This window comes from Poecilia reticulata, chromosome 16, assembly GCF_904066995.2.
Source record: "Poecilia reticulata chromosome 16, P_reticulata-male-v2, whole genome shotgun sequence".
Classification (NCBI taxonomy): domain Eukaryota; kingdom Metazoa; phylum Chordata; class Actinopteri; order Cyprinodontiformes; family Poeciliidae; genus Poecilia; species Poecilia reticulata.
This window is the reverse complement of record NC_088845.1, coordinates 18,140,618-18,167,688: the sequence shown is the minus strand read 5'-3', so window position 1 is coordinate 18,167,688 and position 27,071 is coordinate 18,140,618. Positions and strand designations below refer to the sequence as shown.

The 27,071-nt window shown below is 40.5% G+C and overlaps 2 protein-coding genes across 5 annotated transcripts in view; both read right to left on the bottom strand.

Annotated features, from left to right (window-relative positions):
- Positions 1–24,908, bottom strand: part of itga8 (integrin, alpha 8) — a 53,216-nt gene extending 28,308 nt beyond the window's left edge. Inside the window, exons 1-13 of one of the 2 annotated variants that reach the window (XM_081597624.1) lie at positions 24,074–24,908; positions 22,402–22,611; positions 22,046–22,176; positions 19,031–19,131; positions 18,827–18,950; positions 15,396–15,457; positions 14,946–14,991; positions 12,413–12,538; positions 12,239–12,283; positions 8,930–8,973; positions 5,184–5,240; positions 5,011–5,063; positions 4,710–4,915 (exon numbers count right to left, since the gene is read on the bottom strand). In XM_081597624.1, coding sequence (XP_081453750.1) covers positions 4,710–4,915; positions 5,011–5,063; positions 5,184–5,240; positions 8,930–8,973; positions 12,239–12,283; positions 12,413–12,538; positions 14,946–14,991; positions 15,396–15,457; positions 18,827–18,950; positions 19,031–19,131; positions 22,046–22,176; positions 22,402–22,595 — 1,189 coding nt within the window. In that variant the 5' untranslated portion in view covers positions 22,596–22,611; positions 24,074–24,908. Of the gene's footprint in view, positions 1–4,709; positions 4,916–5,010; positions 5,064–5,183; positions 5,241–8,929; positions 8,974–12,238; positions 12,284–12,412; positions 12,539–14,945; positions 14,992–15,395; positions 15,458–18,826; positions 18,951–19,030; positions 19,132–19,992; positions 20,135–22,045; positions 22,177–22,401; positions 22,612–24,073 lie in introns of those variants that run through there. The other variant, XM_081597625.1, reaches the window with a different exon arrangement.
- An 88-nt stretch (positions 24,909–24,996) lies between these two features.
- mindy3 (MINDY lysine 48 deubiquitinase 3) overlaps positions 24,997–27,071 on the bottom strand; it is a 28,601-nt gene continuing 26,526 nt past the window's right edge. For 2 of the 3 annotated variants that reach the window (XM_017309608.2, XM_008432592.3), the window contains exon 16: positions 25,565–26,515. In XM_017309608.2, the coding sequence (XP_017165097.1) occupies positions 26,366–26,515 (150 nt within the window). In that variant the 3' untranslated portion in view covers positions 25,565–26,365. Of the gene's footprint in view, positions 25,212–25,564; positions 26,516–27,071 lie in introns of those variants that run through there. The other variant, XM_008432590.3, reaches the window with a different exon arrangement.

Below are 27,071 nucleotides of genomic sequence, written 5' to 3'. Positions count from 1 at the left end.
TAGAGATTTGTGAAAAAGAAAGTTGGTGTTGAGCGATAGTCAGAAGAAGGTGCTGTTTTCAAGTTTGCTACGAACCAAGGCAGAGACACCAGCAAGCAGGTGGGAAAAGATGCTCTGATCAAAACTGAACTTTCCGACTTCTACGCAAAGTTGGTAAGGACACCAAATATTAAAAAGAAACAAGTCTCAGCCAGTCTGTTAAATTTCTGTGCCACAGCTGTAACAGTTGATTTCAGTATTCAACATAAACTTCAGGGAAAGTCTGTGATATTTGTACACAGAGAAATAAATGTTTGATATCCAAATGGTTATAAATTGACATGGCTTTAAAATGCAGCTTTCTCAACTTTAAACACATTCAACAAGATTTAACTCTAATGGATTCTTAAGAGGCTTCCCAAAAAAATTTGAGGGATGGCTTTAGAAAGAAATTCAAATTCAATAATTAAATGTTCATCTCGAACGCCGAGTTCTAAGTTATTGTCAGTAGCGACTCTCTGGAGCCATAAACAAAATCCATTTCCCTTTGTGAAGCAGTGCCAAGCCTTTATTTCATGGTTTCAGCTCTTAGTTTCTGTGTGTCTTAGTCTTTTTCTCTTCCTCTCAGCAGACAGACTGCAATCCAACGTGGTGATTTATTGACGCATCTTCACCTTCAAAAACCACAGCTTCGCTTTCACAGCATGCTTCGGGTCAGGCTGAGCTGTGAAGCAGTCGCCAGTCAAAATGTTCTGCACTTGGCTCAATCTGAGCTCACTATAAGCTGTGAGCTGCAGGATTCAGCCTACCGTCCCCCCCGAAATCGTTAAATAGCAATAGTGACCCCTTGCCATGGAAAGCGAAGCATGCTATGTGGCACAAAGCCTACACATGTTCTACAGATGATGTTGCTTCAGTTCACGTTCCGATTCCAGTGATCTGCATACTTTTGCCTTTCCATAGCACAGGCACAGACTGATCTTATTTTCTTGTCTAGAGAGTGCTGCTGCTGGAATGGATGGGCGTTTTATCTAACAAATGCTGGAATTTACATTCTTGAAATGTTTATAATATGTCTATCTTGAAGATATGATGATCTTTTTGTCTTTGGCTGTAGATTTCAGTGGGTTGTTTTTGATTTTTGAGCTCAGGAGTATGTTTTATTTGCCTCAAAACTTTATCACTTTGTTTTATTTACCCGTCATAGATTTGTCTGTACTGACTGGGTGGATGTTTCCTACCTGCTTTGACAACAGATAAGTTAAAGTACTTTTCAGCAATTTACTTACAGTCTTCTGTAAGAAAATATAATGCTGTCAAAATGATCACAAAATGACCAGGTATTGTATTTGCTGTCACGGCTCCTAATTGAATAACTTCAACATTAGATTTGCTCTTAGTCTTGAACACTTCAAATCACTCCTTAAAACTCATTTTTTATTCTTTGGCATTTACATACAGACTGACGTTGTAATATTTTTGTCTTGTCTCTTTTCATTCTACTTCTAGTTAGTTTGTTTTAATTCTTATGTGTTTTTATCTGTGGGTTTTTTTTTAAATTGCAAAAAAAGAAACTTTTTACATGAGATTCAATAACTTTCTGTCCAGAATTAATAATAAAAAATAAAAAAAAACAGAAATATAAACCGGTACACTGTCATGTACTCTACATCTAAGAACGTGATCCATAAAATGTTTTACATGCTATAAATGGAGTGTTGGTACAAAATGGATGTATGAGTCAGCGAAATTTACCTGGAGTCACATATTCAACTTGCACCGAGACATGCGTGTATGCAGAAATACCCAACGCTTCAGATAAAGCAGGTTTAATTTTAATATAAATTTGAGCCCACAATATAGAAGGCCTACATATTGAAGAAAGATAAATTCTTTAGCTAACCTGAACTTAAAAGTCAAAGTAAAGATGATAGTCTTGTTCTTTAACTCTAAAGTATTTACATCACTGTTATATTACTGTGATGTTATCTAAAACAAGGAAAATTAAATACTGTCCAAATGTTGATTGTTGAAAAAATAAAAAAAAAAACACCTGTTTCAGATAAAAATGCATTTTTTTTAAAGATACAAGCAGATTTTGGGATATATTCTTTAACTTGTTAGCGTCCATTCTTTTGCACTGTCCTACATTTTAATACTCATCAGTACTGTAACTGTCCAAAATCCCTCTAGACATCCTGTTTGTCTCTGGACCCCCTCTCTCGTAGCCTAAACAACTGGTTCCACATGAAGCAGATTGTGGGGTAGAGAGAGGATAAATGCAACCATGTGTGTATGCAAGTGTATAAATGAACCTATGTGTGTTCATGTGTTCTGTGTCTGCATGTCTATGTGAGCCATTGTGTACATAATTGAATAGCTGTACAAAAATAATAAGCTCCTTTTAAAAAAAAGTCTTCAAATAATGTGAAAGTCACTCATTGGTATTGCTCAACAGCGTCCCACACAATGCAGACAATCCAGCAGAACACCCACTGCGATCACTGAAACCAAAACTATAGGAGACTCTTACTCACAGACTGAAACAGGCTGATATACTGTACCCGATGGTGACAGGAAAAGCTGGTGTTGTCGGATGAAAATTATAAACAAGCGGAGCCACATGGCAAATTACATTAGCTAAATTGTAAGGGCTTACCAGCTGACACTTGGGAGGGAAAAATATCGTTAAATATGACAGAGAACGGGTATGGTTCTGTTTTCCAGAAGAATTTTGGGGTTGCTGTGGGAGATCAGTGTCATCACACAAAGAATGTCTGCGATCATGGTCAAATCAGAGGACAGGTTTAACGGTGCCTCGCAAAAGAACACGTGACCCTCTGAACTTTCGGTACATTTTGTCTTATTACGATCATAAGATCCAATGTATTTTATTGTGATCTTGTGTGATAGACAGTTTAAGGTCAGTCAGATTGGATGAAGTTAGTGAACTGCAATTTTACTTCAGTCTTGCTAGATATTATCTGTTGGATTTAGGTCTAGACTTTGATTAGGCCATTGTAACATATGAATATGCTATGCTCTACACCGTGCCACTTCAGTTGCTTAGTATTAAATGTCCAACTATGGATGCAAACTCCTGCCACAGTCTCAAGTATTTTGACTATAAATGGTCAAATTGAATTTATATATGTATTTTCTAGTCACATACTCACAAATGAGCACATGTTCACACAGGAAGCTAGAATCAAATTCACAACTAATAGATTTTCTCCCAGTATTGCCTTTTATTTAATTACATCCATCATCTGTGACCAGCTTCCCCATCCTTGCTTAAGAAAAGCTTCCCTTTCAGCATGTCGATGCTACTTCTATGTCTCAAAGTAGGAAGAATAGTTCACTTTCTTCCACACATGGCACTTCATATGTATTTGAAAGAGTTAAATGTTGGTCTTATCTGACTGGAGAACATTTTGCCACATGTTTTGCTGTGTCCTTCTCATGACTTTTTATGTCTCTCTTTCAACAATGGCCATCGTCTTGGCCAGATAAATAGTTCACTTTTTAAATAAGTCTTTCACCTGAGCTGCAGATCTCTTAAGTTGTGCCATTCTCTATCTCTTTGAGTTGAACAGACTCTGTGAGATGTCCAAAGCTTGAAACATTGTTTTATAACTTTACCCTGCTCTTAACCTCTCAATATCTTTATTCCTGACTTCTCTGCTGTGTCCCTTTGGTCTTCAGGATGGTGTTTGTTCACTAATGTTCTCTAACAAACCTCTGATGCCGTTACCGAACATCTGGATATATACAGAATTTAAATTGCGGACTGATAAAATAAAGACGAACCCTGATGAAATTGTAAGGTGGTAAAATCTGAAAATGAATACTTTTTTGAAAAAGCACTGTACATGAACACAGTAGTCTAACAATAGTAAGAAAAAACAAAAACATTTCAGAAATTCTAAATCACTAATCTGCCAGGTTGACTCCATAATTCTGAACTATACAATCCTGCACATATCTGAACTGTTTCCCAGAAATCCTCCTGGTGTCCCAGACTGACAGGCAGCAGATGTGATTTATGTTTGTAGCAAGGAAAAGTGTCAGTATTGATCCCTCAGTTATTGATCTGCTGGTTAATGGGATTTAAAGGAACGGTATGCACTTTAACACATGCTGCCCATGGGTAAATTAAAAACAAATCAGTAGGACTGATGTCATACAAGGGCCAGATGTACCTCCCTTCATTCATCTTTAATGGCACAATCCACAGGTTTTAGCGTTTGGGCTCCAGGCTTTGTGCGTGTCAGTCATTGTCTAATTAACGTGAGAATAAAACAAACACTTCTAAGAGGAATGAACTCTGGGCTGCAGCACAAAAAAAGAAAATCCCAGATGATTCCATCTCAGGCCACATCTGGTGAGGTAAAAATAGCCCCCGATACACACAACATATGTGCCTTCAACGCAGTCGTCACACGATGAAGCAAGGTTCGCACACGCAGAACCTTTCATCGCCGCACTTCCTGATTGGCTGAAAGGATTTAAGGAGCCTGACAGGATTTCCTCAGTCAGAGAACGAACAGGCAGACAGTCACAAGATCACAGAAAAAAAACCTGGTGCTCGTTATGAAGACCGCCGCAAAACGTAAACCGCACATAGAGATGTGTAGCAGCAACACATGAAAAATATTCATAGGATTCCTGTTTTTTTTTTTTTTAATCTCTTATTTTTTTCATCATCAGAAAGCATATTTTCTGCATACCGTTATATCCATCCTGGTTGACATCCCCCAGCGGTGCTATTGCGGTCCCAAAACGTCCAAAAGTGTAGGTACCACTGAGAACAATGGGTTCAGAGAACCTGAGCGGAGCCAGCTGCAGGTAAAGATACACCCTTCCCACCTCTCTGGGTTTGCTCTCCATCTCCCTCTCCATGTAGAGGGGAGCTCCAACCAGGATATCATCCGTGCTAGGTGGACAAACATCAAATGGTTTCAAGAACAGAGGCGAGGACGGCGGTGAAATTACCTTTGTTTCAAATGACAAAAGAAATTCTCTGCTTACTCGTCGCCGTTCAAGTCAGTGACAGCCACCGAGTAGCCAAAATAGGAGGCCATCTGAGAGACGAAGAAGGAAACAAATATTTAGTTTTTAACCAAAATCCTATAATAATTACATTTTAGGAAAAGGATAACAGGTTCTTGGGTCTGGGGATGTGGTGATGATGGTGATCCCACCTGTTCTCCTGTGAAGTTCTGGATGAAGGTGAGATTAGTGGAGTTGATCATTGCTACCTGAAACAAACAGACATAACGGTGAGAATCTGTGATGCTTGCATGGGATCAGATATCGCTGCAAAGCTAATGACTTGATGCAACCAACTGACCACTGTGAGGAAGATGAGGAATTGCTGCAGAGTCAATGACTGCAACTTTTCATGAATTGTCATTGTAAAATGTATTTGACTGCATCGTGTTATATTTATTAGATCTGGGATGTATGTGATTGAATTTGAACGTGTGTTTATAATGTTTTGGATTTATACTAGAGCTGCATAATATTAGGAAAATGTATCACTTCAATGCCACAACTGACCATTTTGATGACAATGTTTATAATTAACATGTAGTTTTTCTTTCTGTACCATAACATGATGTCTCCTCCAAACTTTGAGAGTTTCAGTATCTTTAGTCACTAAAACCATAAAGTGAAAAACAAGCACAGCTTGAAGCTGTCCAAATAGGAATATAAGAGTCACCATTCAAACAGGATTTGCGGTTTTGAAATTGCTAACACTGATGAAGACTGGCATTGAATTTATTGCGCAGCTCTAATTGACCTGTCGTATATTTCTGTTTATGAACTGGACCAGCTTTTCTTGTAAAATGGTCAGCAAGAGATATTTGCAGTGAATTGATGTTATATAAAAAAAATGACTTGACTCATAAAAGCACCAGACTTTAGCATCATTGCCCCTCAGGATCAAACATACAAACCACATGACAGACATTAATTCAAGAAAAGTAATAAAAGAGCTTCTATAAAACTGAAAGTTTCTTCTCCCTGCTCCCCCTCTCTTTGTGCAATACCCCCTCTCCTTGCCCCCATGTCTCTCTACTACCCCCATCCTAACCCCAGTTTCAGGGAAAGACAGAAAGGGGAGGCTAAGAATTCCTTCATAAGAACTAAAATAACAACCACATGGAGACAGCCAGAGGCTACGCACACGCACACACACACACACGCACACACACACACGCACACACACACACACACACACGTGTGTGCTGGAGGATGCATGTTAACTCAATCACTGATCTCCCAGAAATGAACTAAAGAAGGGCAGACTTACGGAAATTTACGGACAGATGATCGTGCGTAAACACAAACACCGGATCAATAGCTTGAAAATTAACTTCCCTTTGGTCTCAATTGTTGGATTGGTCACAGAGGAAACCTGATCGGGCCCGACAGCCGTTCCAGAGCCAGCAAGCCTCTAACGCGGCTTACCTGCTCACACACAGCCGCCTCTGCTGTGTGTGAGCACAGGGAGAAATGTTTGTACTGGACAGATTGTTCTGGCATTCTGTTTGCGGTGAGGCCTGCGGTTGCAGTGCAGGTCAAGGGGTTGTGAGTGTGTGTGTGTAGAGCAGGGTTAGGAGGGTCAGGTGGGGTCAGTGCCCTCTAAATAAAGCGGAAGCTCTATGTCATTAAGGAGGATTGACACAGTCAGCCCTGGGGACACGTTCCCATAAGAAAACACATATTGTAAACTGAAGATGCACAAACAGAGCCGGTGTAGCCATTTAACACATAACAACACTCAGGACTTAAAATCATTTGGACAAACATCATTTCATGGAAATATATTGATATTAAAATAGATGTGACAACAGTGTTTTTATTCAAATGTGTCTAAACTGTCAGTATTTTGTGCCAAACTCTTGAGTGCCAAATGCAGTCAGTTTTTCGGAAGCCCTTGCCATGTTTCTACTAAGTTCAGTCTTCACGTTTGTGTGCTTCACAATAAATTTGAATATCATTGAACAAGTCATTTATTTCAATAATTCTATTTAAAACCCCAAAAAGATTCAATTGAGAGACAGTCAATTATTTTAAGCTTTTATATTTGTAACTTTGGGAATATTATTAAAATCCAAAATTCATTTTCTCACTAAAAAAGGATGTTACAGAGACCAATAAAAAAAAGTATTGTTTGGAAATTAAAAGTTCTCTGTTTATGGTTATGTTATTGTCTAGAGAGAAATAGTGAGGAAAGTAGAGGGCATCAAAGAAGGTTAACTACAAGCTTTTGGCAGAGTCTTGTGTCCAAGCATAGTAATGGAAAGTTGAGTGGAAGGAAAAGGTGTGGAGGGAAAATGTGCTAATGCAGGTTGAAAGGACTGTCAAGCACAGTCCGTTCAAAAGACTTCAGGAGAACCTCAAAGCCACCACACATAGATGTACCCAGGTCATGTGCCACAACTGGTGAAAGGCCCCTCCTAGACAAGAAATAGCAGGAAAGTTTTACCTGAACGATGGAGAAAATGACTGTACTGTTGCTCTGTGGTCCAAAGTCCTCCTTTCTGTTGAAAGTAAAGTTTGCGTTTCATTTGGAAATCAAGATCCCAAGCTTCGGTGGAATTGTGGAGAAGCACAGAATCCAAGCTGTTTGAGGTCCAAGGATAACATGGGAGTCATGTCACCTGCTGGTGTTGGTCCATTTTGTTTTTAAGTTCAAAGCCAACACAGCTAACAACGGAGATACTGATTTCAGTTCCCAGCAGGACTTGGCACACTGCTCACGGTACCACCAGAAGAGTGATGGTATCACTGTGCCTGATGGGTCAACAAGCTGGCCTGAACTAAACCGTCACAGACAATCTATAGGGTATTTTCCAGAAAGATGAGAAACACCATCCATCGCCAGCAGTATAGATGAACTGAAGGCTGCCATTGAAACAACTGGGGCGTCTTTAAGATCATTCAGCCGAACCAATGGATGATCTCATTCACGCTCCGCTCCATCAGCCTTGACCTAGACTACAGGGACAAACTCTCCAGTAGGCATTAATGTATTAAAGTCATTTTTTCGTTAGTTTTATGTAATAATGGAATTTTCTAAGATACCAAATTTCGTTATCTGTGAGCCATAAATGTCAAAATGAACAAAAATAAAACATTTAAATATATTACTGTGTGTAATAAATCTAGAAATACAAGTTCCAATTTGAATTGTTTTGTTCTCTTTAGATGAATCTACATTATTGCTATGGAGACCACGTATGTACCACACATGAAATATAAAAGCAGACCAAACATTGCATTAAAGTTATTTGTCATTGCAATTATACACACTTTGCATTATTTATGTATTTTAAACTGTGCCTTCTGCAACGGGGATATAAAATAGAAATAGATTAATTAAACTGCATTCTAATGAATACTAATGAGAATATATTAGATTTTTTTTCTCTTCTCTCAGGTTAGTCAGGGTAAAAAGCACAAAGGGAAAGAACACAAAGTCAACAGGCAGCCTTTGCCGTCCCAACAGGACAATGACTTATGACAAAATGTCAGAAGAATCCATTATTAAAACACATGGAAAATTCACTTTATGAGTAACCAGTCCCCTAAAGCAGCTACAGAAAACTGAATATAGCTGAATGATTTTTAACATTTGCTTCCATTTACTTTCATTTCAAAAAAATCAAATAACATATTTGGGGCTACAATATAAATAAGTAAATTAAAACTCAATCGCATGAATACAATTTCAAACAAACGATTCCCTGCAACTATAAAACTGTATGTATTTATATGGGTTCTGAATAACTACTAATGCACAAGATCAATACGTTTGAGTGTTTTAGTTTGGTGTAAAAACGACGGTTTGACATTTGTGAACTGTGAACAATCTGATTTGAATAACATTTTACCAACTGAATTATTGGGCACAAAGCATTCTGCTGTCCATACTCACATATCCAAAGTTTTGTGCTCCTCTTGGGACTCCAGTGATAAGCTCTAGGAGAATAAAGACGTATTTAAATTTGTGTGAAAATGATGCACAGATAATGAAAACATCCCGATAAAACGTTATCTGGGAGGCCGCCGCCCTCCCATCGGCCCCACAGCCAAACCCCCCCCGACTGGACACTCAGACTCTTCCCTAACGGTGATTGATGAGTGCAGCGCTCTGAACTTGTGATGATGATCAGAGGGTCCCACCCAGAGAGAGCAGATAGAGCCCCGACTTCCTGCCTCGTGGGTCTGAACCCAGCAGACTCGACCGCCAGACTAATTCCCCACTCCATCTTTGCTCTGAACCTCCAGTTACAACCAGTTCTCCAGTCTGACAGTGGTTTAAAGAACACGACCACAAGGGGCTTTGTACCACAACACAGCGCATCAGTGAGCATGTGTTGCCTCTTTAGACTCACTTTAAGACTCCGTGACATGTGTTGTGCTTGAGGGTGTTCAGAGGCTCTGCAGGGTTGGTATGAGGGCATGCAAATGCGGAGCTGTCCCACAGAGTTTCCACTGAATGCTGATTGGTAAAGATGGCTGAGAAAATGGGGAGTGAACTCTCTTAAAAATTTTGACAGGCTGTGTGGTGATGCTCTTTGAAGAGAAAGCTATAAATTGTGTGGAAAAATATCATGATTGTGGTGTTCTGTCTGATTTGTCTTTAGTAAGAAAAAAGAGCTGCTTTTGTGCTGAAATTCCTTGTGCTTTTTATTTGGACTGCAGAAAAAAAACTATGAAATGAACTTTAGAACTTTAAGTTGAAACCGAAATGGTTGAAAGAAGAAAAGCGAAACAGCTTGCACATTCCTACGTACAGAGCTTTGAAAAAATATTTATAGCCCAGGAACTTTCTCACATTTTGTCACTGTACAACCACAGACTTCAATGCACAGAAAAAATAATAATAAACTCATTATGCACAAGAAGAACTATACAGTTTTCAAAGGTTTTGCAAATGGAAGACTGAAATATATCACATATATCACTCCCCTCCACTCTGAAACCCTCAAATAAAATCCTGTCCAATCAGCCTACATAGAAACTCTCATTAATCTAAATATAATTATATAATTATAAAATGCCTCTGCCAATCATCTAAAATATAAACAGTAAAGTACAACTGCATACCTGCTGTCCATTTAAACCTGACAGCTTTAAAGGTAACTCTGAAGAAGCAGCAGAGATCTATAACTCAGGTGAAACACAGAGCCCATCACCCTGAACACACCATCCCTACTGTAAAATGTGAAATTGCCAGAATCATGCTGAGAGAATGCTTTACTTCAGCATGGGAGAGGAAAGCTGGTCAGAGATGGTAGGAGGAAGGATTGAGCAGAACACTGACAAAAACAAACCTGTGACAGGCCTTCCACCACAAAAACCTTTTAGAAGCTGCAAACGTGTAATTTCCAGATGTACGAAACTAGTAGACACGTACCCCCAAAAGACTAATTGCAGGGAAAGGTTGCTTCTACATTGTATTTACTCAGGAGGGCAAAGTACAAACGTACCTCCCACTTTTTTTGTTTGTAAAAAAATATTTTCACCATCTGTCTCTCTTCTTCCACTTCAGTTACCTACTTCATGGAAAAACCTAAATAAATAGCACTTCAATTTGTGGTTGCAGAGTGACAGCGTAAAAAAGCTTGAAGGAATCCGAACACTTTTGCAAGGCTCGGTAAAGCCTTTTTACATTTTAGATTGCTAAGAAGTTCAAACTCAGAATGAGATCTCAATAAAAAAAATTAAATGTTCTTTGTTGTTTAAGCTGTAAGATACTAAACATCTACTTTAAGTATTGGTGCATCTGTGTAACATTTCATCAACATACTAGTTTAGGTTTAAAAAAACAGTTTGCTCTCCTAGAAACTACTTCACACATCCATACCAACATAAAATCCATGTTTGTGTTCTAGCTGGAGCCAAACAAACACAGGAAATCATGTAACTTCTGTGGAATAATGTCTTGGTAAGATTGGAGCCAGATAATGTTTGCTTTTAAGCCAACACTTCCAAACAATAGATTTCCCAGACTGAAACTCATACCTAAAAAACCACGTGTCTCTTCCTGGAGGACTCCTCTGATTGTGCCTCTAAGCACAGAAACGAGACCTCTCTTTTTTTGTTGTTTTTGTGCGTGCCTGCATCTCTTTGCATCCCATATTTCATCACCTCCAGACGAAAGCCAGGATCAGCTCTTGACCTGAAAAGGTTTGTGAAGTCTGTCAGCAATCATCTTAATCAGTCAGAACGGTGGACAGGAAATCCCTTTATCAGGGGTTCCTAAAGTCCTGTCCCTCCTAGGTCATGACCCAGATCATTTGAGACAACCGCTTGTTACTGCTTCTGAGCAAAGACAGCATCGTCCACTCTTTATCCATCACTGTATTAAGCATTTTATTGTGTAAAATCTTCTCTCACTCATCTCCTCAATTAATGGCAATTCTGGTAGATTTATTTATTTTTTTTAAAATCGACAAACTTTGTGACATAGACATGCTGTGAAACTTTCTTTTGCAAATAGATGCTTCTCTTTCAACATTTCACAAAATTTAAGCTTACAGAAAGAGAGGGATCTTTTTATTTTTGCACAATCACTCCAGAACATCATGAGTTCTGGCTCATTGCTTATATTCTACTCCATTTAGCTCATTCCACATGTTTTCTCCAGGATTTAGGTTCAGGTCTTGGAAGAAGGTTGATTTATCCTGTCGAAGAAGACGCTGAAGACTGATTTTTTTGTTTATCCATAGATTTTACCTGACATTTCAAAGCATTTACAATGCCATGAACTCAAACAAGGACTCAAAGGTGGTCCCACGATTCATTTTCTGTATTTAATTGTATGAGACACGTTTCCACTTATTTCAAGACAAACACACCAGGAATGTTAGTTATCCAGTTCTCAGCCTAAGTCCAGTTTGCCAGTGGTTACAGCTGAAGTCCCAGAAGAACTTAACACACCCGCACGTGGATTATGTTTGTGATGGTAGGACAGAAAAAGCTTTTTACTGTCATGCATGTAGAACAATCCAGAGTCTATCTGCTGTTATGCTGACTGAGATGTCTCAATACCATCATTGATCTTTAGAGATGATTGCCCTTTCTTTGCTCTCCATACATTGTGGCAAGATAAAATTTGATTTTTAGCCGGTGGAAAGAAGAAACTGTCCACTGTGTTATGTTGAAAAATCATTGATTGCTAATAATTCCTAGAAATTCTGATCAAGTTTTCTCTGCAGTTGGTTACAAGTCTACTCACCTTGTTCTGAGTCTCCTGTAAACTCTCCCACTGCCACAGAGTAACCTGAAGAGATACACAAAGTTAATCTTAAAAAAAATAATGGTTTTGGTATATGATGTTGTTAATTCTTGATAATTAGGCCGGTTATCATTAAGCTTATGATTCATGCACGAGTGCGTTCCTGAGCGTTACCGAGGTAACTGTCGTCATTTGTGTCTTCAGCAGCTCCGGTTTGTTTCTCTCCTGGAACTCGTCTCAGGACCGCCTTTAAAGAGTAGCCATTCAGTATCTCTGCTATCCCCGCTGTCATCACCTGACCTGCACTCACACACACACATAAACACACACAAGCTTGTTGGAGAAAAAAAAAACAAACAGAAAGAAGAGAGAGTCCTTGAGACATCTGCTCATGGACAGCGCTTTTAACCACATGGGAGCTTAGTAGGGGAGCACCGCTGCTAAAGTTTGGCTAGGCTGCCCGCTCCATGTGAGCCATTCCCAGAGTAAAAGTAACACATTTCTGGTAAAGCAAGAGCAGAAAAAACATATACCCCAATGTTTCTCTGGGAAAAAAAATAAAATAAAAAGTAAAAAATCACAAATCCTCCACTTCTCTCTGCAGAGAGGATTATAAATGATAGGCGCACACTCAACCAACACCCTTCTTCTCCTGTTCAACAAGAGGTTAAACAAACAAATGATTTTATCTGTGGTCGTCCTCCACCTTCCATAAATCCTCCTTTATGTGCGAGTGAACTGCTGGGAAGGAAAACGTGCCCTCTTAACCCCCCTCCACCCGTTCCTCTCCCACCGTGCTTTGAGTTTATCTCTCAAGCCAACACGTCCAGTCAATATTAAACCTCCCTCAGATTAATGAGACAAACTGTTAACACAGATGCATGAGTCACTGCTGCTGATTTGAGACGTTCTTCATACCTGGCGATAACAAGGTTGTATGTTAAGTCTTATTTTATGATGAATCAGGCCGAAGGCTAAAGATAATCAGTGTATATTAGAGGCCATAAAAATCCGGGCTGAGTGCTTTTATAAACATTTGTAGGAAGTGTTTTAACAGGAGGCAGCCTGCCTTGCTACGCTGCAGACAGAGAGGGAACCATCCATTAAGCTTTTTATGTTGCGTGTGTAATACGGGTCTTGCATGTCGGACCATTCATTATTTAACATCTGGCAGCAGCGACAGCATTAATACGACAGCGCATGTAAGAAGTTTACATATACTCACCATCTGTAAAAATACTTCATTGATTTGGGTGATTTTGATAATGCATTTGAATATTTTATTTATCAAGAAGGACATAAATAAAAATATACTTACACCTTTCACAATATATCTGCTTTTTAAAGGATAGATACTAGAGCATGTAGTCTGAATTAACCAAATCATATCAGTTTAGTTTAATGGTAAAGCTACAAAAGGGGGTTTGATCATTTTCACAATGCTCAATTGAAAACTACTACTAAATTTATAAGGTGTATATTCTATACTTCTGTTTAAATATATGTACCAAAATAACAACACATGCTTTTGATATCATGATTACAGTTGAATTAAGCAGAACAAATAATGTTTCTGTTTGCTGTGATTCCCTAAAACGGTGATGGTTTTACTCATACCATGAGGTGATACTTTTTTGTAAATTTCTCCAAACAATATATTAATTTCTTCTTATTATGCTGCAGTTTTGAGCTCCGAGGCAAAAAATGACACAGATAAAATTGTAAAGAGCTTATAAGCAGCTTATAATCAAGTTTTTATATTCCAATTCAACGTTGTTTGTACTAACACCAGTCCAATACCAGAAAGAGAGAGAAAGTACTGTGACCTGCTGCTGTTTTAGAATGTCGTGTAAAATATCCAGTTCATTTAATAACAGAGAATTTTTTTTTATTAATATTAATCTGATAGAGAAAAAAATGCCCAAATTTGGTATCAGTAAGCGAGTTTTAACAACACTGTAAATCAAGCTAGAAAACTGTAAGTCTGGTACATCTCCAGCTCCAAAGAATCAGCAGTACGTTTTGGGATTTGATAGCAAAGAACACAGAAAGGAGTGTGTGCGAGTGATCAATAACGGTCTCCATGTTCCTAAGAAACAGGTGCACATCTTTTCTATTTCTGGCTGCCACACACATTCCTAAACACCTTCAAGCACCTGGAGCTGGAGGAGTACAGACACACTCCAACGGCTTCTCTGTCACACTCCAGCTAGACCTATTAAGACACTTTATCCCTCCGCTTTAGTCAACCATGCATGTCTTTTTTCTCATCGGTCTAACTAGCTGAACACTCCCTAACTTCTCATCTTTCTCTCTGAAGAACCATGTATCTGTCACAACCACAGTAAAGCTCGTTTCTAGCTTACTCTCTCTCCTCCTATTTTATTCCCCTTTCTCTGAGGCTTTCCCTAACCACCCTGTGTTACATCTCTGAGCAGAGGGGCAGCTCCTCCACACTCCATTTCACCCCCGATCAGCTCATTACAGCACCTAAACACCCACTTCCTGTTCGACCGCAGCCAGGGAGAGGCATTAAGCAAAGGAGCAAGGGAGGAAAAAGCGGGAAAAAAGGCGGCAGTGAGAGAGAAACCATTTCAAACCTTTTAAAGAAAAGATTCAGTAAGTGCATCAGTGTGCATATTTGGGCTTCACTGCTAGATCTCATACCGATCATTCTCTATCACTTCAACACTGCTGATTTAGTTACCTTGCCAGTAAAAGCTTCCAGGTCCTCCTAGTACAAGCCTTCCCTCCTGCAATGATAAAAGTGTCAGTTTGCCATAATTTATGAAGTAATCTGCACATCTTTTTGCAAACAGAGTGTGTGTGTGTGTGTGTGTGTGTGCGTGCGTGTGTGTGTGTGTGCGACACATGTTTTCTGCTGTCATGCCTATTGACATCCTGCAGAGAATGACAGCTTCCTGTACAGGAGGGTATAGTTGGACCATGAGGCAGAGGTCAAGGTTCACACTGATTTTACAGTGAAAGAATGTGTGCATGTTAAGTGCATGTTAAGAGGCAGTGGGTCACTTTGGGAGGCGGGGCTTCTCCAGGGGAGAGAGCTGCCTCATTGTCTATAAATCTCTGAAGGACTTCAATTTGATAATCCAGGTCATCGTACCGATGAAAACTTGTGATGCATCCTGCCTGTTTTTACCTTAGTGAAGTCCACACTGAAACCAGCCTGGCAGAATCCCTGTCCCTCTGGGTCTGGATCATCTGAAAGTGACAGAAAACACATGCAAAATGTATGGAAGACTGTTTATCACTAAAGATTTTTTTTTTTATTGGATTTGATTGCTTTGTATGAGAGGCTGCACAATGGCACAGTTGGTAGAGCTGTTGCCTTGCAGCAAGAAGGTCCTGGGTTCGATTCCCGGTCTTTCTGCATAGAGTTTGCATGTTCTCCCTGTGCACGCGTGGGTTTTCTCCGGGTACTCTGGTTTCCTCCCACAGTCCAAAAACATGACCGTCAGGTTAATTGGTCTGTCTAAAATTCTCCCTAGGTGTGCATAGTTGTGTGTCCTGTGTGTCTCTGTGTTGCCCTGCAACAGACTGGCAACCTGCCCAGAGTGACCCCGCCTCTCGCCCGGAACGTTAGCTGGAGATAGGCACCAGCAACCCTCCCGACCGTACTAAGGGACAAGGGTGTAAAGAAAATAGATGGATGCTCTGTATGAACAGCAAATCTAAAGCATACCCAGATTTTAGCAACAAGGTCAGATCAACTCATTTTTAACGTAATACCTGGAAAAGTGTTGATGTCCAGCCCCTTTTATTTTTTTACCACCAAGTAAAATTTTGTGCAACTGGAGACACCTAATCAGAAAGTGGAGTTCAATAAATGCCATTCACGAGGACCCACGAAGAGTAGACAAGTCACACCATCACCACTGTGGCGCACGGTGGTGGCAGTATCATACCATAGGGAAGACAGCCAGAGATAATAGGGAATTGGATAAATACAGGGATATTCTGGAAGAAGATGCGTTAGAAGCTGAAATAATGTCAGTCTGTAGCTGAGAAAGGATAGTCGACACGTTCTGGCAGCTGAACAGAAAGTTTCTTCAGAGTATTGGCTCAAGAGGTTAAATACACAGGACGCCGTGATTTGATTTTCATTTATAAAACATTTTGAAAACACGCACCTTTCACAATTATGTTACAGTGTGACGGCTTTGTAAAACATCCCAACAAAAACAAGATTGAAGTTTGTGGTTTCAGGGTGAGAAAAATGTGGAAAGTTCACTGGATATGATGATTTTTTAAAGGGATTTTACATTTTACCGGCTAGTACAGCATCATTTACCGAAACCACTGCTACAATTTTTACCGCTGGTTCTAAATCTTCTGTGAAGCGAGCAAGTACTGACATAAAAACGTGAAACAAAATCAGTGTAATTGGTAAATCTGCTGGATGTGCTTGGCTTGAATTTTTAGACTGTTTTAGTGTGACACAGGATGTCTCATCCCAACAATAAGAGAAACTTGAATCTCACATAAAAAAACAAACTAAAACTAATCATCTTTTTGTCTGTTCTAAATGATATAATCTAACTGCACATAAACACACCAAAGTTACCGTGTGCATCATAAATTTGTCTTCATTTCCCTGGCAGCCTGAGGTGAAACTTAATGATGCGTGACTATACAAGAGCATTTACAGAGTAAACAATAAGTCAGTTACAGCAGAGGTCTGAGTGGCCGCCAAAATATGTTAATATGAAGGGGAAAAAAAACAGCTGGTGGCAGAAAACACTGCCTCCAGCACACAATACAGACTCAAGTTGCCCGGTCCTGAAAGCTCTTCAAAATATTCCCCTATGGGAACTGCTGAGTTTACGGTGCAATTACTCATGTCTTGATTAGTCAGCGCAGACATAAATAACGTAAACTGAAATATTTAACACCGAGCCAGTTACCAAAGAGAGAACGTGTGTATAAAAAGCGTGAGCATGATGGAGGGCACACCAAGGGCGAGATTTTTATCTGCTGTTTACTTCGCACCACCTGTTAGCCGTCACTTCGTCAGATCGTGGCATCTTGGCAGTGTGCCGTATTTACTTACAGACGTTAGAAACTCGCATGGAGACGGTGAAAGAGACAGAAAAGGGTTGGATGCATGAAAAGAAGACTTGTAGGTAAGAGGTGGGGGTGCGAGGGGTGCCATAAATCTAATGTACAGTTGTGATGACAGAGGGAAGAGGGCTGAGGAGAGCGAGAGACTGATTAGCTGATGAAGAGATTATTTTTTAGGTTTCCATGGGGGCTTATAAAAGATCGGGCGAGGTGATTTGTTATAGGGGAAGAAGAGACAGAAATTGCCCTCTTGTTTCTGTCTAGTCATGCTGATTTGTTTCTCTTTCAAGTATCTCACACGTACCTCATTAAACTTTGAAAAGAATAAATACAATATGTCTTAGCGATGGTCTCATGAGAGAAAATAATCACCAGTGTGAGCACTGGCTGGGTACAGGCATTAGGTTATGATCGGGTTTCAAAGGTTATGGTCTCTGGACGGCTAGAAATTACTGCCATGCAGTTCCTGTGTCTTAAAATGTCATAGAAGGAAAAGTTCTGGGAATCCTTGTTAATTAATTAATTACTTTTTTTAAATATCAAATGCTTGGCAACCACTAAAAAATATTTAAAAGCCTGCATGTATAAGGATTTTGCGTGATTTTATGTCAACAACAAACAACACAGCTATTTAAAACAATTACATCACAAAGAACTAACACCTTGAATCTTAGGAAGATCCAGCCATAACTTTTTATAAGTTTACACTGTTCTAAAAAACAGTAGGCAAGATACTAGTGGCATCTGCCAATTGCAAGAACTATCTAACCAACCAGCCAATATCAGTGTCTACAGTTATCAAAAGGTTCCCAACAAACAGAGCAGTTCTCTCCATCAGTAAACAATGCTCCTGAACTTGAAATATCACTCTTGCTGTCCAGGGATTTCTTTCTTCACTCTTCACTCCTATTTTAAAGCATGTGCAAAATGACTGCAAACTATCTCATCTTGAAGCTGGGTGTTCCAACAGGACAATTATCTCAAATCTGGGTAAAGAAGGAACACTGGGCAGCATTAAGCTTCTAGAAAAGTCCTGTCCACCTGATGGAAATTTGTAAACTGTGCCTAAATGTCAGGACCATCTATATCAACCAGCCTATTCAAATGAACTCTACCATTTCCAATTGGACGAGTCGTCAATTATTCACCCAGGATTCTGCCAGGACATTGCTGATGGCCACTGGAAACCCGTCGCTGCCAAATATCAGTGGGAGATTATGTGTACATTTAACCTACAATAAATCATAAGCTTCTGCACAATTCTATGTTTTATTCAGTGGAGTTATTTCTGGTCTACTTCTTCACCACTGTTGAAACCATGGTTGAAACGTGTCTCTTTCAGTCATAAAATAATAATTCTGATGTCCGCTGCAAAACAAGCACAGCAAAATACAACGTCGTCGATTTCTGTGGCGATTCGCTTTTTAAAAACCAAGGTTGACTATAATCTAAACACCTAAAAGCGTAGCATGCAGATGAAGGCTTCTGAAGGTGAAACTGCAGATTTACTTGTTCTGCAGGGCGAGTACTCCGCATAAGCGCTGAAGTTCTGGACAGCAACATAGCAGGTTCCCACGGGGTCCTTCTCCCCGTCTCTCTTTACCGTCCGCCAGTGGTAGAGAGGCGCACAGGCCTGCAAAGAGTAAATCTCTGAGTTTCGTTTTATCAACACCTCCAAACTTCAAGAGTTACGTCGACATTGTGTCCGCTCACCACCACTTTTCCTTTGTGCGTCCTGACTGATGCTCCAAACCACTGGTGGGACTTGAACTCTAGAGGTTCTCTGGTGCCGTTTACCTTAATCATTCTGTTATCTGGTAGAAGAAGAGGTAGATGGACAGATGGGAGGATGGAAAAAGGCATAAACACAAAAAACGGCAACAAAACAGAGATTTCAAAGTGCTTGCTGTAAAAGCTGACGTAGACCATGGTAATGCGGTCTGTGATCATTTGTCCTTAATGAGCAAGTGTAAACAGGTCTATAACACAAGCAGCAAAACACCATTTGCCCCCCTGAGACTAACACTTAACAGGATATGGTGGCTCTGTTTTTTCTGTTAAAGCTCTCTCATAAACAAGTAACACTCAAGAAACTCGACTCAGACTGAGACAAGATCACAAGGAGGACGGCTTAGATTCCACGCTGGAAATCTCTATAAAATGTCCCATTTGGTGTATGAGTTTTAGTTGATGAAGATATTTTCCAACACTATTTTTAAAGACCAGCTGGGTCTCATCAGACCCACCAGACCCCTCCTCATTAAGCACTCTGCTCTAGCACATGTGCGCACACACACATACATACAGTGATTTACAGGAATACAGTGGTTTCAGACAAACAGGTGTACAGAGCATGCTTGACTTAACACTATTAGGCTTTTGTCTTCTTTCATCTATTAGTGAGTTCAAGAGAAGTGCTGATTCACGTTGCAAGCTTCTTCCTGAACACATAAGCTGTTCTTATGATAATCGTCAAGATGAATAAGATAAAAATATGAATTTCAATGCACTTCATTGGGATTCTATGGGTGCGTTCACACTGCAGCCTAAAGTGACCCAATTCCGATTTATTTATTTATTTTGGACGTAATGCGACCTGTATCTGATCTTTTCATGGCAATGTGAACAGCACAGGTCGGATTCTTTTTCGAATGTGACCCATATCCGATACGTACCCGATTCAAATGCGACCTAACGTTCAGGCCGCATTCATCCGAACTGAACGTCACTGATTCTCAACAAATCTCACTATTCTGTGTCCTGATACACGCTAGCGGGAAGATAAACAACAACTATGACAAACTATAATGAGGATTAAGTTGTTAATATGCTGCTCCGGCAAGACAACAACTTCAAATATGTAAGCTCAGCTACACCGTTAGCAACCATGTTTACTTCCGCAAACACTGAGCACTTCTTTTTATGGCGGTCGGCAGAACACTGAGAACGCTGACGCTATTGCGCCCTCTACTGCGCAGGCGGGACACTTTCAGGTCGTTTGCCCGTTCACATTGCAGAACGCATGCAGGTCGCATTTACTGGCAGTGTGAACGGCCCGCAAAAAAATCGGAATTGCCAAAAAAAATCGAAATTGGATCACATCAGGCTGCAGTGTGAACGCAACCTATGTGAGAGACCAACACACAAAGTGATGCATAACGGAAGTAGAAAGAAATGGACATGGTTTCAACTCTAACTCTAAGTTCAGTTATTTCAAGTGTAGGATTCGTATATCTTTCTTTCAAGAAGATGATTTCTTTTAGCTAATCTTCCTTAAAAGAGGAAAGAAGTGTGTAAAGTGCACAACCTGTGAATTGTATTCACAGATTCTTCAGTATGGATCTCCGCAGCTCCTCCAGAGTTACCAGGAGCTTGGGGTATTGTTTTTTTTTTAACCGTGTCCATCTCTAAACATGTCCAAGTCTTCATCCCCAACCTGGATGGATGGTTACTTTTCCACTTTTGACGTACCACAAATGTAGTTTCATATTCTCCCTAACCTAACACCAGCATAACAACCCACACTTTCACTCTCCATCCACCCAAAGCTTATCTCCTTAAAAGTCAAAGATTTAAATACTGCCTTCTGTCCCACGTGCTGCGTAGTTTTGCATCTTTTCTTGAATTTGTAAAACATGTGATTTCTCCTTAAAAAGAAATAACCACTGCTTTTATCATTCAGTTCAATCTGCAGCTCTTCTTGTGATCTCAAAAAGCAGGAAGGAGAGGGACAGACTGATGGAGAATCAGAGCGGGACAAGGGGCGTGGAAAGGACACAGGCGTACATTTTCAAGATCTAATAAAAAGCAGACCTCACCCAATCCCCCGGTCTTTCGACTGGGAACCAAATTCCCATGTGCTTACAGTTTAACCCCCTCCCTATCACACCCCCTCTTCTTTCCCTCTAGTTCATGAACACACACTTAACTATTCAGTGCATCAGAGGCATAGATTGGACACTGATGATAATATATTGGATAGCAGTATGAACATGATGCAGCAGACTTGTGGGGTGATTTTGTATTTTTTTGCTTTGTTTTTTTTTTTTTTTTTTTTGCCAGGAGAAATTCATGAGATCCACATATTTTATGTCCATTTTTTCAATGCAGCAACACATGTGATTACTCGTGAAGATTACAAGCAAGCAATCAAAAATATTAAAATGGACCAAACTGATGAGCAGGCCAAATACAAAAGAGTTTATGAAATGCTTTAAAGCTAAGAACCCCCCTCAGTTTCAGAGAAAATAAAAAACATCAATAAACACTTTGCACTTTGGAGGGCTTTTGAATTGCACTAAATATCAAATAAAGAATAGGGACATTTGTGTTGACTCAAAAGTGAGCAATTTCTTTATTTTCTGATAGATTAAAACTAGGCTCTATTCAACCCCCTCACCCCCCACCCCCCACACACACCTTTTTTTTAATCTTTTATATTAAAAATCTTAAAATAGTGGAAAAAATCTAAACCGATCAAAATGTCTGAGAAGTTCAGACCTCAGAGAAAGTTGTAGTCAGTATTGGTCAAGAAAAGCCTCATTGGTGGATTTCTAATGAACACGTCTATCACGAACTGATAGATTTGTCCATTCAGTCTGAATAAACAGTCGCAGTCCCGAGAGAACAGAATTATTCAAAATCTGCCAGTGTTTTTCCTGTTGTGATCCGAAAGAAATAATAATAATTAAAAAAAAAAAAGTTTTGAAAATGCATCAGGTGACTCACTGGAATTATCAAAGGGAATCTGTCTGCAGCTATCGGACTGTCCGGGCCAGGGGCAGTAATAGACGGCTCCAGCCTCCACGATGCCCGGCTGGGAGGTGTTCGCTTTAGGAGCCCCCACCAGCACACTAATCCTGTTGGGCACAAGGGGGGTGAGGTGGGGGGGGGGGGACAAGACATATACAAGACAGAAACAGCTAATAGATAAGTTAACATGATCAATATAAGGGAATAATCCAAACACTATCCACATCACATTTTTTCCAATTAAACCGTTTTTTAATGAATAATTGAAGAGAGAAAACAAAAATCGAGAACAAACTTTTAAGGAGTCTATTGGAACTTATTTGGTCACTCACGTGTTCCTCTCAGTGCTTGCTTGATAGAAGTCAACAGAATATCCGAAATAACTCCCGTCGGGTCCGCTGTAAACCGTGGGATGCTCTGCGTAAAGGTTAAAACTCCAAACGCGGTTTGGCGCCGGCCACAGCACAGAGAGCACCCCCAGCATAAACATCCCAGCGGAGGAGGCACAATCCCACACACGCTCCATCCTGGACGACAGCAGGCTGCGCGGGATTCCACAGAAAAGGAGGAGAAATATAGAGGCTCCCTGCGTGCAGGTGAGGGAGAAGTTTACGCGTTTGTCCAGAATGTGAAGATCGCTCTGCCTGCACTGCTTCAGATCTGCCTCTTGACACCCGTAAACCACCAGATCTAGCCAGAGCCTCCGCTACACAAGACTGCACCGCCGCGCTCCCACCCTCTGCACAAAACGTAACCCCCCCCCAACACACACACACACACACACACCAGGCACAAACCACATCCAAGCGCGCAAAGGGAGGTTGGCGCGTCACCGCTCAATTTACAGCGCAGCTAATTTATAAACCCCATCCCGAAGTAATTTATTGTATTAAAGTAACATTTATGTAACAAACCAGTTTACAGATGACTGCGCACAGAGCACGCGCAAATAGTGGACGCGCACGCGCGTGATTAGTGAATTGAAACACCTTTCGGTCCTCCTTTTTAACAAGCCACCCATACCCCTAAAACAGGACCGCGTTTCCTTCCGTTGAGAATAATCTCTTGTAATTATGTCGCTAATTATTAGGTCGGCTCACAGCAGAAATCTCTCAAGTTATAGGCTGTGGACGTTTTAAAGTAGCCTGCTGTGCCCCCACCACACCTCCGCATCACCGTTTCACTCAACACCAGGCGATTTCACCCTCCCTTAGACCGCTGAGGTAACAAACTTCCTTCATGTTGGAAATAATATCCTCCAGTGAAAAGCCGTCTAGAGGTGACAGGCCACACCAGACTGGCTCTGTATATTTAGTTTTGCACACTTAGGAGCACTTGTCTTGTAAAATCTTTGGTATGTTGAGGAGAAACTGTTGCACCCTCTTTATAAACGCAGGAGGGGCTAATTTGCATTAGCCGCCCGAGGTTGTATGGGGCCTCGAGCAGAATTTGATTTTGAAATCCGCCTCTAGTTAAGCCTGCAACTACTACAGCGCAACTGAACACCATTTAAATGATCTAGGCTGGATTACTTTTAATTCTGCATGTACAAAACCCGTCTTATAATTATCCAGTTAGCCAATAATGAATCAGACAATGGGACTGACTTTCATCCCAACCACCAACTGTTCCAGTGTGCTGAACCTGAGGACACCAGCACAATGACATCATCTGCAAAAGGTCAGGATGTGGCCCTGAAGTTACCAAATCGTACATCCAGCGCTCCATGACCTCACCTTTAAAACATAGCATTCTCTGAACTGTTGACCACTAAAAATAGACACCAACCACCTTATGCAAGTATTAACAGGGCACAAATGCATTCATGGATAAAAGTTTGCCTTTGTTTTTGTGAGTTCAAAGTCCCTTTAGTCCCCCAGGGGGCCATCGTTAAGTTCAAGGTCTGCCTATATCTCGAGTCAGCCCAGGTTTAAGTAATAAATTAACACCCGAAAGAAAATAAAAATCAGGAAAGTGTGGCCAGGATAGAAGACAAATTCTTACCTGCCAAGTGGAGAACTTCATATGACCCAAAATGTTTCACACCAATCCATTCATTCTGTCCTCCATTTTTTATTTTTTAACGTACGCTTGGTTTATCTCCTTTAGAGCAGTAAAGAGGGTGTCAGACTAAAGAGAGAGAACAAGGAACAGAAGAGGGTCTGGTCTATCTCAGGTGTTTCTTTGAAAATCTAAATGAACAAAGAGGAGAAAAAAAACTGCACAAAAAGAACGGTGGGATCAGCTGCAGATGTTTTTAAATTTTTTTTCCCCCCGTGACCATTAGAGAAATAAAAGGGAGATGAGGAGGATGATCAAATGTGAAAACAGTTCAATGGTTTTGCTTTAAGGCAACCATGACACAATGCTATTTATCAGGTGTCTAAGTGTAGAAGTGTGTTTGTGCACACGTTCGCATCCGTCTTCAAGTCTAGCAGGATCCCCCATTACAGCATTACCAGGAATACACACTCATTGTTCAGGCTTCATCCAGTCAGTCTGCCAGTGTGCAATGATCAGAGATTTACTGCAGGTCACTCTGGATTGATTACAGCACAGCAACAGCAGTGGTTTATTTATTTCTCTGCTCATTTTCCCACTTTATAAACTCATTGAATTGATTTTTTCTTTATTAAAACACATGCGGGCTAGAGTACTACACTAGTGTTTATGGACAGAGTGGGAGAACAGTTCTCTGCAAATTAATACATTAATAAGTTTAATTAAACTAATCTCCAACCTACAATTGTTAAAAATGCAAATTATGCCTGCGTTTCATACTAGCCAACAGTTTGGCATTGTGTTTGAAGTAGAAGTGTAGAGTTTGATTTGTATTTTTTTTTTATGGAAGTTTTGGTGCTCGACAAACACCATCTTCTGTCTGAATGGGATTACTTTCTGTTTACAGAGAACCACTTAAGTCGCCATTAGTGTCTTGGGGATTTATTAAGATACTGATTTAGATTCTCTCTGGGACACACAACATAGGTTTGTGCTGATTTACTACCAAAGCTACAAAAAGGAGCTTAGACATTTGAAACCAGAGGTCATCTCCTGTTGGGTCATGACAAATTTATACAGGGCTCCTCGATGTTTTCCCATGTTAAAATTTCATACTTCTCCAGCCTCCTGGCTCTGCAACCTGCAAGCACAACAGAAATGAAGAAACTGTATATTTGGACAGATGGATCGATAGTGATAAAGGTCAAATGGGTGGATATACAATAGAAAACAGAATGAATGGATGAACGATGGACAAACAGATGGATGATGGACAAATGAAACAGATCAATCTACAAATGGCTGAAGAACAAATAGACTGATGATGGGTAAGCAATTGGAAAAAAGATTGAGAAATTGAAGGATGGATGGTTGATGAGATGGATGGATGACGGTCAAACAAATGGAAGGAAATATGATGGACAGATGGATGGCCAGGTTTCTAGGAGGAGGTTGATTAACATGTAAAAGCTTAAACAAAAACATCACACAGCATTTGAACAAAAGGAAAAAAACAACAGTGTTTATTCCTGAACCTTTGAGCGTGATAATAAATACAAGCACTTAACCACCATCCTATAATGCATAAAGCTCCCACAGAGCACCTAAACCAATTTGGACTTGGTTAAAATGCAGAAAACCTCCAGTTAGGATCTCTCCTTCGGGGTTGGTCCCTTTAATGCTGTAAACTCCAAGCAGTGGAAGTGGCTGTTGGCGGGTGAGTGAGTTTGTGTTCTCATTGGAGGAAGCTTTGGTAAGTTTGAACAGTTCTGTAGCTCTGGTGTAAGATTAGGGTTTCACAGTCGACTGGATCTACATGTGGTTCAGTGTGACTTTTAACAACACGCTTGTTGAACCAAATTCAGCTTTCTAAACAGTGTTTACATGTCTGCTGCTAAACTGTAACAGAAGTTATCAGCACGGCACGGTGCTGTTACGGAAATCATTCTTTTCTTTTTCGAGATGACCTCACCACAAACATCCTGTGTCTTAAATACAATCAATGGTGACTGCACAGCAGAGTTTGCATTTATGTGGAATGTGTGAATGTAGATGTAAGAAATGGATCTCAGGCTTGAGTGCTTTTTCCATTAACATGTTTGTCCCCCCTGTGTGCGTTGGGTTTCTTTTGTTGTTGTAGGTCTCTGTTGCATGTGCGCAAGTCTCTGAGGACTGCTGACCTTCCGTGGTCAGTGTGCACAGGGGAAGCTGAGGAGGGCCATGTGGCGAGGGGGGGCGGGGGGGGGGGGCAGCAGTGGTCCGACCACATGCAAAGACACACCAAATGTTTCAGTGCTAGTTCATTGACGGTGAGAGGTTGGTGGCCCACAGCAGCTCAATGTAGGGCCACTTGGTCTGCAGGCAGCGCTTCACTGGCGTGTCATCAGTCCGGACCATCGGGTCTTCGAAACCAAGCACCAGAGCTGTCCCCTCCACATATTCAACCTAGAAGAAAGTGTCAGGGGTGTTCAGGAGCAGAATAAAAATGTGGTCAACATTATGTTTCTGTTTTTATTCAACTTTAATCTATTGATGCTGAGTTTTCTATGTCACAATGCAAGTGAGCACAACTTTCTCTGGTGACAAACACTATTTAAACAAAACAAAAGAAAAAGTCATATGACAAACTTTAGCAACTGTGTACAGAACAATATTGCAACATTTACCCCTGAAGGTGGGAATGTGGCGACTGCTGTGTGTTTGAAGTTCAGGTCGTTAGAAAGACAAGACATCTAGCTTTGTGAGCATGTGCTACTGACGATATAGTTCTCCTCCCACTTTAAACCTGATATGAGCTAAAAGCTCTACAAGAGTGAGTGCAAAACTACCCTACAGGACTTTATGTAGTTACTTGTATCCAGGATCTTGTTCTTTCAGTCATGACCATAGTTAGTTTTTGAATCAGCTCTTGTTTTAACACAATAGACCAGAGAAGCTCCTGCCTTACCCCAGAGGCTCCAAAACTATCCATCTCTCGCTCCATCCCACAATTACTTGTGAA